The sequence below is a fragment of the Gossypium hirsutum genome, chromosome A08 (genome assembly GCF_007990345.1).
Source record: "Gossypium hirsutum isolate 1008001.06 chromosome A08, Gossypium_hirsutum_v2.1, whole genome shotgun sequence".
Lineage (NCBI taxonomy): Eukaryota > Viridiplantae > Streptophyta > Magnoliopsida > Malvales > Malvaceae > Gossypium > Gossypium hirsutum.
Genome location: NC_053431.1, coordinates 36890628 through 36905276, shown reverse-complemented (window position 1 = coordinate 36905276; position 14649 = coordinate 36890628). Strand labels below are relative to the sequence as shown.

At 33.1% G+C, this 14649-nt stretch overlaps 1 protein-coding gene across 1 annotated transcript; it reads left to right on the top strand.

Moving 5' to 3' along the window:
• The first annotated feature begins 587 nt into the window (after positions 1-587).
• Positions 588-2425, top strand: LOC107946553 (zinc finger protein CONSTANS-LIKE 5). Its single transcript, XM_016880945.2, has 2 exons — positions 588-1547; positions 1644-2425. The coding sequence occupies exons 1-2, from the start codon at positions 837-839 to the stop codon at positions 2040-2042; spliced, it is 1110 nt and encodes a 369-aa protein (XP_016736434.1). The 5' UTR covers positions 588-836; the 3' UTR covers positions 2043-2425.
• The last annotated feature ends 12224 nt before the right edge of the window (positions 2426-14649 follow it).

Genomic DNA, 14649 nt, shown 5'->3' with positions numbered 1-14649 from the left:
ACTTTAGTTCCTAAAGTCTACTGTTTTTTTCACTATAATCTTTAAAGTTTTTTTATCCATTTCAGTCTCTAGCATTATCAAGCACTCCCAATTCAATCCCAATAACGTTATCAAATATTTTCAATTCTTAAAAAAATGGTTGAGATATCTAACCAATTATAAGTTGACACAATGACATCATAATCCATTAAAAAATATAAAAAATAAAATTTATATATGAAAAATTATATATAAAAACGTAAAAATATGTTTGAAATTTTTAAATTTGTAAAAAAATTAAAAAATTATAAAAATTTATAAATTGTAAAAATTATAGTAGATTATATAATTGGTTAAAAATTGTAAAAATTAGAAAAAAACAACTATTAAAAATTTTAAAGATAGTAAAAATTGTTGTATTTTAGAATAAAATATACATTCGTTAACCACATTAAAAATATTAAAAAATTGTATTTACTAAAAAATACAATCAAGTTTTATATTCGGACATTTGTCATAAAAAATATTAAGCAATCAAAAAAAAATTTGATTTAATATTCCAGGCAACATTTGCATAATTAAATAATATTTCTGTTAGCTGATTTTGTAGTTTTCCAAATATACAATATATTTTCCCTGGAACAGCTACTTTCTGGTGGTGTATACCGTTCCACGTATTTCTCACTCATTTGTGAGCACCTAGATTCCCTCTCCCACCCTACCCAAACCAAATCAAAGAGCAAACTGTGGCACTACTCCACGTTTACTCCCAAAATCTCTAAAAAGGGAAATACTAGTCCTTTCGAGGGCAACTGAAAGAGGAGAGAAAAAAAATCTATTGGTTTTGATTTGTGAGGATGGTAATCGATACAACCAACGTCAAGGGCCTTACGGGACGCTGGGGCATGGCAGCAAAGACATGCGACACATGTAAATCAGCGGCAGCGGCTATTTTCTGTCGTTCTGATTCCGCTTTTATGTGCCTCAACTGTGATTCCAGGATCCACTCCGTTAATGACAAGCTTGTTTCTTGTCGTCACGAGAGGGTGTGGATGTGTGAGGTGTGCGAGCAGGCCCCAGCTGCCGTCACTTGCAAGGCCGACGCCGCTGCCCTTTGCGTCGCCTGCGATTCCGACATCCACTCTGCTAATCCTTTGGCTCGTCGCCACGAGCGTGTCCCTGTCCAGCCTTTCTTTGACTCTGCTGATTCCATCGTCAAATCTTCTCCTTTCAGCTTCCTTGTGCCGACTGATCCTAATACTGGTTCTAATTGTCAACAAGAAGATGTAGAGATGGGTTCCTGGCTGTTGCCCAATCCCAAACTCACCATGGAAACTAACCATGTCAAAACTGGGGATTTTTTCTTCTCCGACATGGATCCGTTTATTGATTTTGAGTACCAGGATTCATTTCAACAGCATCATGACGGAGCTATGGACAGTGTAGTTCCAGTTCAGACCAAACCAGCTATAATTTCAATGATCAACAATGAAAATTGTTTCGATGTTGACTTCTGTCGGTCCAAGTTCCCTACTTTCAGCTACCAGACTAAGTCTCAAAGCCATAGCGTAAATACCTCAATCCACTTTCTTAAATTATATAATATGATCAATATCTTGAAAACGAGTTTGGGTCTTTTTCCTTAAACCAAATAAAATTTTCAGGTTTCATCATCGTCGCTCGAGGTAGGAGTAGTTCCAGATGGGAACTCCGTGTCGGATATATCATATACTTTGGGACGGACCATGGGTGACCCAAGCGCACCAATCTGGGCAGCTACATCCAATAACCAACCACCACCCCAGGCCCAAGTGGGTGGAATGGATCGAGAAGCTAGAGTTCTAAGGTACAGAGAGAAGAGAAAGAACAGAAAATTTGAGAAAACAATCCGCTACGCTTCGAGAAAGGCATACGCCGAGTCAAGGCCAAGGATCAAAGGCCGTTTCGCCAAAAGAAGTGAAACCGACAACGAAGTTGACCACATGTATAACTCGGCTTCTTCCGCTGCTACCGCAGCAGCTTTCATGTACGATAACCAGTACGGCATCGTCCCATCCTTTTGAGGATGTCATGAATGAATCTGATTCAGACGGAAACAAGAATCGTTGGCTGTAATATTCAACTGTGATATATATATCCAGCAAGTAGAATCAACTACCCTAAGGAAAACAAATGATGTAGCTTTTAATTATGGTTATTGATGTAAAAATGGTGTATCCATGAGCTATTGATTTGCAGGGATTCATTCAAGTTGATTAACTGAAGAATAAGATGGAAAAGTCCTGCAAAATCTGAAACAAAGCCCTTCCACTTTTTCTCCAGAGGGCTTCTTCTGTGATCCTGTTATCTAGAAGTAGAAGTTTTTCTTGGTTTTTCCATTTTTCTTTTTCCTTTCTAAATTGTTTTCCACTCTTTTAGCAAGATGTAGCATGAATCTATTTCTCGACCCTTATTGGCCCAATATTCTTGACCTTTTATTACTTTTGGTTCATTTCTCGTCTTCTATCATTCTTTAATTTTCCACCGAATTGATTGAGGTTTTTATTTTTTACTTTTATTTTTTTTTCTTTTTAAGTTTTAAATTAGTAATGAAATGGAATATTATGGTGTGGGGATTCTGAGCTGAAAAGAAAAGCATAGAGCAAGAGATGGGGTTATCTTAAAAGAAAAGACTTTTTTTTCAGGATATCTGGAAGTTTCTCTGACTGATTGGAATTGAAAGAGCAGCTGGCGCATGGTTGTGGGCGGTGACAGCCAATCCTTAACTTTCCAAGAAAAGAAAATATGGCATGCTTAACTGTGACCCTAGTCATCTTTGCCTTCTGGGTTTCCAAAGAGGGAAAACTGCCATCCTTTTTTAAACATTGTTTATTGTTTGCAGTTGAATCTAATCTTAATCTAATGCCTCGGGAATTAGGCATATACGTATATAAAATAAAATTGCGCAAATTACACATTTACTCACAAAATTAAGTAATGAATAAATTTTCATTTTTGTTGTTTAATAAAAATATTATAATTTTTTGAATTATTTAAAAATTTTAATAAAAGGATTGAGTTATTAAAATCAATGTTATATATTTTTTTTGGTCGCATTGTTTATACTAATTGAAAGTTTTTTTCTTTTTTATAGTGAAGTTTATTAAATCATGAAATAATTTTGGACATCACGAATTTATGAATTTAAATTCAAATAAATTTTTTCTTCGATCTTTAACATCAATCGTTAGATCAATTTGAATCTAAGGTATGTTCTTCTACTGTCAATAGGCACTGATCTATCGTACTGATTATTAAATCGTCACTTGAAATTTACTGACAAAAATCTTTTTTTTTTGAGAGAAGGAAAAACTTAATAGTAAAGTGATTTCAATAAATTTTTTTGAATAGTTCAATGATTTAAATTAAAATTTTCATATAGTTTAATGACCAAATTATAACTTTTTTAATTAAGTAATCAAGACAACAAGTACTTATTCATATTTAGTGATTAAAGATATAGTTTACCCCTAAGCTATTACTTAAAACATGTTAAAAAAATTACCTAAAAAATTAAATGAAGGGAGCTTGATGAGAAAAGATCTACGGTGAAAAAGAGAAGTAATCATATGATATATATATATATACTATAACAATACAAAAGTGTTACTGTCATTTAGCAATACCAATAATATACATAACATTGAATATATATAAACACTAAAAATGAAGAAAAATAATATATATAATATTAGTCCAAAGTTATAGGTCAAAATCCTGTTGAATTCGACATCACTAATTGATTTGCTATTATTGAATCCATGTAAAGATATGTTAAAGATAGAGATAATGAGCATGAAGAAGGCAAAAAATTATGATGGACGGTGATTTTTGAGAATTTAAAGATAGAGATAATGAGCATGAAGAAGGCAAAAAATTATGATGGACGGTGATTTTTGAGAATTGAAACAACTTGATATGATTATGTATTTTATTTAACGACTAAGTACCTAAAATGGTGGTGTTGGGTGAATTAGACCAAGTAATATGGTGTAGGATAAAAAATATTAAAAGAAAAAAATGCGAGAGTGGAAGTTGGTGATGATGGAGAGAAATGTTAAAAAGAAAAGAAAATTCCAAAAAACTCCCATATCCCACCCTTCCCTTTTTTATATTTTCTTAACGGTTGCTCACTATCATTTTTTTAACCCTTTTAGCAAATCCTTTTAAATTTTAAAATTTAATTTTAAGATAAATATTTATAATACCTCTTTTCTTTTTAATTTTAAAGTAAAACTTTTTTTTTAAATTTGAAATAAGATTGATTATGTATTTTTTTATTTTAAGATAAAATTTTAAAAATTTAAATTTAAGATTTAAGATGAATAATTTTTAATATAATCTCAAATTAATTTATTTTTAATTTAATTTGAAATTTTACTAAATATTTAAAGGTTAAGTAGATAAGATTTTCAAACTCTAAATTCTAAAAATGTGGAATGTTATGTTTTTTTATACTTTTTAATTTTAAAATGAATATAAATATAAATTTTCTTCCCCTATGTAAAATAGGAAAATAATTAATTAGATAAGTTATTCATGATTATACAGTTTTATTTTATATATATGCGATATATATAATATAGAGTATAGATATTTAAATCTTACTTTACTAATTACAATATCATTTTTTTATTTTGATATTTTCCTTTTTTCTTGTTTTAATTATTTCTATCTTTGTTTAGTTGTAATTATTCTATCATTAACCATTCCGATTTATTTGATATAAATACAATTTTAAATGAATTAAAGATAATTTAAAACATTTAATATGTGCTAGGATAAAATTGATTAAGAAAAAAAACAAAGAAAAGAGGATGAGAAAAAAATGTAATTGGCATCAAATAAGATTTTATTAAAAAAACTATATTTAATAACTTGAAATTTATATTTAAAATTACATTAAAAAATATTTAATTATAGTTTAATTTAATAATTATTAAAATAATTTTAAAAACAATTATTTTAATTAAAAAGTAAAAATAACATAAATAAATAACACAGCTTTATGGATAATAAAATAACTATAGGATTATCTTTAAAAATATAAAAAGTAAAAAAAAAATGTGCCACTTATCATCATTATATTCTTTTGTATTTTGTTATATTATAGATACTATTTTTTTTACCCATGCTATGCATATATTAGTTTAGTTTATTAACATTATAAGTAATTTTTAAATATTTTCGTAATCATTTAAAAATTTAGAAACAATTTGAACATATTTATGAAATTTTTCATCTATATATGAGTTGAATGTATTAAACATAGTGGATTAAAAAAAATATTTTTATCAAAGTTCCTTTAAAATTCTATTTTTCTTTTTTGTGACATTTAAAATTCTATTTTGATTTGCTAAATTTTGAAAAAGTTCAAATTTTACTTATAAACTAAAAAGAAAATAAGAAATAAGTTTTTTTAGTTGATAATACTTGTTTTAGTAAGTAAAATTTTAAAATTTTCAACAATATATAAATATGGTTCTATAACTTTGAAAGAAGTGTATATATTAAAAAATTCGTTAAAATTTTAAAAGAAAATTAATATTACTATTTTACATATAAATATATAATTGGAGATTATTGTTAACAATAATATGATTTTTATATTGTAATGGTTGCAAAATAAAAATAAAATTAATTAAACTTTGTTCTACAACAAAAAAAATGCTAATTACCATCCAATCGTATTTAAAGCTAATTACAATAAAATTATAATAAATTGTAGTTGAATACGGAAGGTTTCGTTACAATTAACAACATAAAACCCTATAAAAATATAATATTAGAATTATTCCAATGAAACCAAAACCAATCACGGAGTTTCTAATATGAAAACATTTGCTAATTTACTTGGTTTTAATCAACATGATGGCGATGGAAGTGGTCATCCAAGTCGATGCGACCGCGGCTCTTCACCATCCTGAGGTCTTCCATTTGAGCTTCAACTGTCGTCGTCTTCTCTAGAAGCCCGTTAATACATAGCAATGCGGTTGCTCAAAATTCCGTAGGTGTAGATCTATTGATTAAACAATTTATAAATTGGCAATAGGCGAGGAAATTTGTGTTGGTAATGCAAAGTGAGTATTCCTACATTGATTGAGGTAATGAAAAGTGTGCTAGCTGAGAGTGGCATGAACTGAGTGTTGCGCCATTTTCCTGGAATTGCCATGACATTCGTGTTGGCAATCTAACCAACATTTTGTCATGGCAATATTTCACTTCATTTTCTTATCTTTTTTCTATTTTTTTCTTCATCTTGCACCTGCTGCCAACCACAAACAATACCTTTCTTCCCCACTAATAGAATTAACAAATAATAACATGTATAGCACAATCCAAGCTTTGTTATGTAATGCTCTAAAAATATCTAAAAAAACAAAAATATTTACATAATTACAAACAATTAATTCAGTCTAGAGGCTTGAAATATAACTCTTTTCAAGAGTTATCACCTCACTAGATGATTTTTTTTAAAAAAAATTGTTTTTGGTGCTTAGGGACCTTTAAGCTAGTTAGTATTGGTTCCCCATAAAAAATCCACCAATCCTACTACCACACATACACCCACTACCATATAAACAAAGTAGTGGGCAGCAAAAGTAAGGGCCATGGGAAACGTGGGAATGACCCTATGAACCATAAAGAGTTCCAACATTCTCCCACTTGGTTTATATTGGCTATGAAAACTTAAAGTCGAATCATAATGTACGAATCATGGTGATATTTTCTTTTAGAAATTGAGTAGTATCTTCCATGTATCACAATATATCATGTCTCAACGCTTTAGCCCAAATTTCTCAATGAATAAACCCAATGTTTATTCTAGTCCAAACTTTAGTGACGTTTCTTAAAATAATCAAATTAATGTGCGCACAAAATATTAGAAACATCAAACTTAACAGAGTTTCTTTATAATCGTTCTTACAACGAAAATTTAAAATGTGGGAACAATTTCCATAGCGACAGCATGGTCCTTAAATTTGTTTGGTGGCATGCCTTTAGTCAAAGGATCAACTAACATCTGCTCAGTGTTAATGTGCTCAATGATCACTTTCTTTTTCTTCAACACATTCCCTTATGGCTAGATACTTAATGTTGATATGTTTACTTCAACTTCCACTTTTGTTGTTCTTACCTATAAAGATAGAAACTAAATTGACACAACATATCATCAACGACTGATGCAGTCGTAAACCAACTAAAAATCTGACTAAGGCAAGTGCACCTATCAATTAATAGTATAGCTACGGTGAGAAAAGATATAGTTCCCACAAATACTAAAAGTACTAGTAATTACTGTCTTTCTATTATTTAATCGACAAATTGGAATGATTGATTAAAAACTAAAATTAACTAAATTAATTAACTACGAACATGACAAAGAACAACTTAGGAAAATAATCAAGTAAACAACCAAGAAGTGAAATAATACCCAGGAAAGAATTCACCTTGATTTCATCTATCATTATCAATCTAAATTATGCAATATCTTCACTTAGTATCTTGATCCGTAGAAATCCCTAATTTATGCTAATATTTTTCTTCAAGAATAAGAGCAACTAACTCTAGGTTGATTAATTGAAATTTATTTTTAGTTAAAACTCCTATTATCGCATTAACTCGATCTATGGATTCTCCTATTAGATTTGACTCTAATTCGATAGATTTAATCCTATTTCAGGATAGCATGCAACTCCACTCAATTATGTTAGATCTACTCTTAAACAGGGTCTATTCCTCATCTGATTTAAAAACATCAAACATGGATTAATAATCTAGAAATATCAAATCAAGAATTAAGCACACATAATTAAGAACAAGATCCAAGTATTTATTGCATAAAAATAGAAATCAAATAACAGAATCCATCATAGGGTTCGTCTCCCTAGGTATTTAGAAAATTAGTTCACAATAGCAAATAAGAATATCCCAAACATAGTATAACCAAAAGAAACAAAATAAAAACTCATAATAAACTTCAAAGAAATCAAAATAAAATCTTTAATCTTGATGGAAATCTACTTCAGAGTCGGCTTCAATGGTGTTTTTCGAGTTATTTTCTTAAGTATTCCATGATGGCTCACCTCTATCTTCTTATATTTGTCATATATAGGTCTTAGAATGCTCGAAAAACCTAAAAATGTTTTTTTCCCACAGGTTTGGGGTACAATTCACGATTTCCACACGGTCTGGCACATGGCCATGTGGCAGTCCGTATGGCTCACACGACCATGTGTCCAAACCGTGTGGCTCCTGAAACTTGCTCTGTTTTTTTTATTTTCGCTCATTTTTTGCTCCTTTTGATCCCAAATCTTTTCTAAGTATAGAAACATGAATTTAAAGGATTAGGAACATAAAATTCACCATTTTACATCGAATAATCATCCCAAGCACATTAAGAATGGGATTGAAACATGTTACTTTTAGCACTTATCAATAACTTAGAAATTGAATCCACAAGTCTAAACCCATAAATGATAGTGTTAATGGGAGAAATGACTATTTTCTTTTCCTTAACACATTATCTTATTGCTAGATATTTAATGTCGATATGTTTACTTTGACTTCTAGTTTTGTTGTTCTTAGCCATAAAGAAAACAATTGAAATATCACAATATATCATCAACGACCTAGAAATTGAATCCATAAGTCTAAGCCCATAAATGAAACTCTCAACCATACTTTATGTGAGGTAGCCTCAAAACATGAAACGAACTCAGCCTCCATAGTGGAAGTAGCGGTTAAGGTTTGCTTGACACTCTTCCAAGATATAGCCTTGCCAACAAACATAAATATGTAACCTGATGTTGATTTTTGTGAATCAACACAACTAAAAAATTCTAAATCGGAGTAGCCAATCACTTTCAAATTGTCTGATCATTTGTACAAAAGCATGTAGCCCTTTATGTGTAACATCTCGTATCAGGGCCTAGTCGAATTAGTGGTTTTGAGACCACAAATTCAAAATAGAAATAATTATTTTATGATTCTCATGAGATTTATGATATGATTGTATGCTTGTGTACAAGTTTCATGAAGAAATTCTATGCATAAAATTTCCAATTGAACTTTAGGGACCAATTTGAATAGGATGCAAAACTTGTGTTCTATAAGCTTTTAGCATGAAATTGATTTAGATTATAAATTAGAAGGTCCTAATTATCAATTTAACCAATTTCAAAAAGTTTGGACAAAAATGGACATGTGTGGGAAAAATTTTAAAGAAAGACCCTAAGGGCATTTTGGTCATTTGGTAATTAAAAGAATAAAAAGGGAAAAATCCAAGCAAAAATATGGTCATCTTCTTCATGCTTGGCCGAAACTCTCAAGACACCATAGCTAGGGTTTTGTTCAACTTTCAAGCTTGATTGTAAGTGCTCCCGAGCCCCAATTTTAATGTTCTTCAAATTTTTGAAGTCCTCGTAGCTTGATTTACCTATTTCCACCCTTATTTTGAAGTAGGTTTATGTATGAAAATTACCCATGTGTGACATGCATGTATTTTGATGATTTTTGGAGGAATATGAGAGTTTAGTGTGTGATAAACATCTTCTACTAGGTGATTTTTCATGAAAACACCTAAAAATGACCTTTTTGTAAAAGTTGTAAAATAAGTGGTTAAAAATATAATTTGAAAGAAAATGTGGGCTGGTATGAGTGTGTTATAAGTTCGGCTAGGCTTGGGTATCAAAGAAAATGAACATGTTTCATTTTACGAGCCTAGAGACTAGGTTGCAATTATGTGAAAGTTTAAGGGAAAAATTGTAATTTTTCCAAATTGTAATTTATGGATTACTCTGAACAATGTGATGATTAAATGAGCTGAATTTGCTATTATAGATCAACAAAAACGGAGTTTGTACCTAGACTGGGGAAAGAATAAGATTTTGGACAATCGTATAAATTATCTATATTTTGTACCGAGGTAAGTTCATGTGTAAATAATGCACTGATATATCATGTTTTTAATATTTTGTTAATGTATGAGTTTATATGATTACTTATTATGTCAAGTGTATGAATGATGTTGTAACCTATAAGCACGAGATTGTGAATGAATTCGACGAACATGAGATGTTGAGAAAATCCCGTTTGAACCTTAGGAATAGTTTAGGATACAATGTGACATGTCACTAGGAACTATGTGGATATGAGCTCATGAATACGTGTGTATATGGGATATGTGAATCCAGGTGCTAGTCTTGTACGTCCTACCGGTGGCTGGGTATCCCGGCATGTGTTGGAGTACCTATCAGCTTGTGTGATCAGCACTGCGTAGTTACGTCTTGACTGTCAACTTGTGTGAGCAGGCGCGTGAGTAGCTCGTGAGTGAGCAATATGTGATTGTGATATGAGGTAGCATGTAGCTACATTTGATGCACTATGTACAAGTCTTCCGCGTATCCAATGATATTCTGAGTATGTATGACAAACTCATTTGAATGAGCTCGATATATGATGAATGTTTGGTAAGATTGAAAATGTATGAGTTATGTTTACAAATTTGAGTTATATATAAGAATTCATGATAACACTTAAGTAAATCTAGTTTATGTCAAAAATGTGTATATATATATGATCATGTTGCTATTTATTTGCATGTGAACTTACTAAGCTTTATGCTTACTTCCTTCCCTTTCTTACTTTCTTATAGTACCGCCAAGCCAACTCGGGGATCGAAGGACGTTAGAGGCCCAATCACACTATCAACTGGACATTTGGGGTACAGTTATTCTTAATATTTTGAGTATGACATGTATAGGGACTTGGTATTTTTGTTATATGTCATATTGGTCTAGTCAAATGTGTTGACTTATGGAAATATTTGATTTATTTTGTATATGGCTATGTGATATGGTCCATATTGATCATTTGGATTGTAACCCTAATCAGTTATATATGTATGCAATTTTTTATGTTTGATGTGTTTGTTTGTGGATGAGATGTGTGATGAATGGCACATATGCTAAGTGAATGAATCATGGTTAATAAGTATGCCAAATCTATGGTATGATTAGGTAATTTAAAAGTAAGGTTAGCCTAATGAATGAATATGAAATTAGTGTGGAATGCCATATAAAATAAGATGTTTTGGATAAGCGACATGTTGTCATTACAAAGGCATGGAATAATCATGTTAATGAGTTTTCAAGTGACTAAATATAATAGGTTGCATGTCATCTTAGACGGATAAGCAAATGAGCATTTAAGGGTGGCAAATGGCTTGGCAAATAACCTAAAATTTGTCCATACGGGTAGACACACGATAGCCTAAAATTTTTCCACACGGGTAGATAGACGAGCGTGTGTCTAGGCTGTGTGTGACACACGGTCTGCCCCATGGGCATGTGATTTGACCGTGTGTCCCCTGCACCCTAATTAATGCAAACAAAATAATCAGCAGTAAACACACGAGTAGAGACATGGCTGTGTGTCTCAGCCGTGTGGCAGGCACGACCTTAGAACATGGGTGTGTGTCTAGGCCGTGTGAAGTCTGCACCTAATTTCAAGAATTTAATTCACCACACGGCCTAAGCACACGGGTGTGTGACTTTGTGTGTAACCCTAATTGTATGATGACATCATAGTCAGAGAGTTACACGGGCTGAGGACACGGGCGTGTCCCAAGTCACGCGGGCGTGTCCCAAGCCATACGGGTGTGTGTAGCCACACAGCTTACCCACATGGGCGTGTGACTCCCACAAAGTAGGAAATTTTTCTAAGTTATCCTAAAATTTTCTAAAGTCCTCAGTTTTATCCCAAACCACCGTCGATGTATGTTTTGGGCCTCGTAGGCCCTTATAAGGACAATTTGCATGAAATTGAAAAGTTTTAAAATTTGAACGAAATTTTATGGCCAGTTTTGTGTGAATGTTAATGTTTTAGCTCGACAATGCCTTGAAACCTATCTCGGCATCAGAAACTGGTAAAGTGTGTTACATTTAGTAGTATCAGAGCTACAGTTTAGTCAATTCTTGGAATAACTAGCATGTGTACGAGTCTAGCTATACATGCCATACATATATGAAGATGGTGTGACGACTCTTGACGATTTTAAAATGTGTTTTCATATAGTTAATGGATCCCGGTAGAGCAGTGGCGGATGATGTAGAAAGTTACCCGCCTGCTCCTGCTGAAGGGGTAGTGCCAGCTGAGAGTAGACCTGAAACTGTTAGTAGAGGAGAAGGAGGCAGAGAAGCCTTTCGCCACATAATGGACGCCTGGTATATGGAGTTCGTTTGAACAAACCCAAACGCTCAACCCCCTCCACCCCCACCTATTCTTCAACCTATCCCTGTAGCACCTCAAGGTATGGACTTTGTGAGACTGAATAGACCTCCAGTGGATAAGATTCAGAAATAAGGAGCTGAAGAATTCCATGCTAGTAAAGATGATGATCCTAAGAAGGCAAAGTTCTGGCTCGTGAATAACATTAGGGTGTTTGATGAGTTATCATGCACTCTTGAGGAATGCATGAAGTGTGTTGTGTCCCTCCTAAGAGACTCGGCCTACAAGTGGTGGAACACCCTTGTGTCGGTGGTTCCAAGGGAGAGAGTTAATTGGGAGTTCTTCCAAGAAGAATCCCGTTAGAAGTATATTAACTAAAGATTTATTGATCAGAAAAGGAAAGATTTCCTCGAGTTAAAGCAGGGTTGAATGGCGGTAATGGAATATGAACGTGAATTCGTTAGACTGAGCAAATATGTTTGAGAGTGTGTATCGACTGAGGCCATTATGTGTAAAATATTTGAAGATGGATTAAATGAAGACATCTAGTTGTTGGTGGGTGTACTTGAACTGAGAGAATTTGTTGTGCTAGTGGAGAGAGCCTGTAAAGCTAAGGAATTGGCTAAAGAGAAGAGAAAAGTGGAATTAGAGTTTTGAGATTTGAAAAAGAGATAGATGGGTAAATCATTTTAGTCCTCAACTAAGAAACTAAAAAAGTTTAATACTCGATCGAGTGTTTCAGCTGGGTTTTTAACCAGGAACCATGGGAAACATTATTCGGGTCATAAGGCCCAAACTACCTCGATAGCGAGTGTGGGTAACACTCGACCTAATAGATATGAGTGTCAACATTGTGGCAGACGTCACCCTAGTGAATGCTGGATGAATAGCAGGGCATGTTTTAAGTGCGGTTCACATGACCATTTTATCAAGGATTATCCTGAAATGGTTGAAAAGGAAAAATTTTAAAGTGCGAGGTCGGGCAATACTGCTTCTAGAGCAAGACCACAAAAGAGTCTGGGAAATGGAGCAAGTAGTAAAGGTGCACCTAAAGAACTAGTTGGGAGACCTGAAGGAAGAGCACCTGCGAGGACTTATGCCATTCGTGCTCGCGAAGAGGCTTCATCCCCTGATGTGATTACAAGTACATTTTCTCTTTATGATACTTCTGTTGTTGCTTTGATTGATCCGAGATCTACCCATTCGTATGTATGTGTGAAACTGGTTTCTAGTATGAATATGCCCGTTGAGTCTACAGAATTTGTGGTAAAAGTGTCAAACCCTCTAGGCAAACATGTGATAGTTGACCAAGTATGTAGGAATTGCCCTTTAATGATTAGAGGTCATTGTTTTCCAACTAATTTCATGCTTTTTCCGTTTGATGAATTTGATATAATACTTGGTATGGATTGGTTGACCATGCATGATGTAGTGGTAGACTGTGGAAAGAAAATTATTGAGTTGAAATGTGAAAGTGGTGATATCCTTAGGGTAGAATCGGATGAATCAGATAGCTTGCCTGTAGTAATTTCTTCTATGATTGCTCAGAGATATATGAGAAAAGGTTATAAAGCGTATCTTGCCTTTGTGTTGAATTCGAAGGAGTTTGAGTTGAAAATTGAGTCAGTACTGGTAGTATGTGAATATCCAGATGTATTTTCGGAAGAGTTATCCGGGTTGCCTTCGATTAGAGAAGTTGAGTTTGGCATCGAATTAGTTCTGGGCACTGCACCTATTTCTATCGCTTCGTATAGGAAGGCTCCAATGGAGTTAAAAGAGTTGAAAGTTCAGTTATAAGAGTTGACAGACAAAGGTTTCGCGAGACCCAGTTATTCTTTATGGGGCGCACCGGTGCTATTTGTGAAAAAAAAAGATGGTTCGATGAGATTGTGCATTGACTACAAACAGCTCAATAAGGTAACCATAAAGAACAAGTACCCCTTACCAAGAATTGATGACTTGTTTGACCAATTGAAGAGGGCCAGTATTTTCGAAGATAGACTTAAAGTCCGGTTACTACCAGTTGAGAGTCAAAGATTCGGACGTACCGAAGACTGCATTTCGGACGAGGTATGGTAACTACAAATTTTTGGTTATGCCTCTTGGTTTAATGAATGCGCCCGCTATATTTATGGATTTAATGAATCGTATTTTCCAACCATACCTGGATAAATTTGTCGTTGTTTTTATTGATGATTTCCTAATTTATTCTCGTGATGAGACTGAGCATGTCAAGCACTTAAGAACAGTTCTGCAAACCTTGAGAGACAAATATTTGTATGCTAAGTTTAGCAAGAATGAGTTTTGGCTTCAAGAATTCGGATTCTTGGGGCACATTGTTTCAGGTGATGGCATCCGAGTCGATCCAAGTAAGATTTCAGCTATTGTTGAATGGAAACC

What these genes read in the sequence shown, in the direction of transcription:
- LOC107946553 (XM_016880945.2), top strand. Translation starts at nt 837, where the DNA reads ATGGTAATCGATACAACCAACGTCAAGGGCCTTACGGGACGCTGGGGC. An exon ending in CTAAGTCTCAAAGCCATAGC is followed by an intron (nt 1,548 to 1,643) that starts GTAAATACCTCA and finishes TAAAATTTTCAG; the next exon opens with GTTTCATCATCGTCGCTCGA.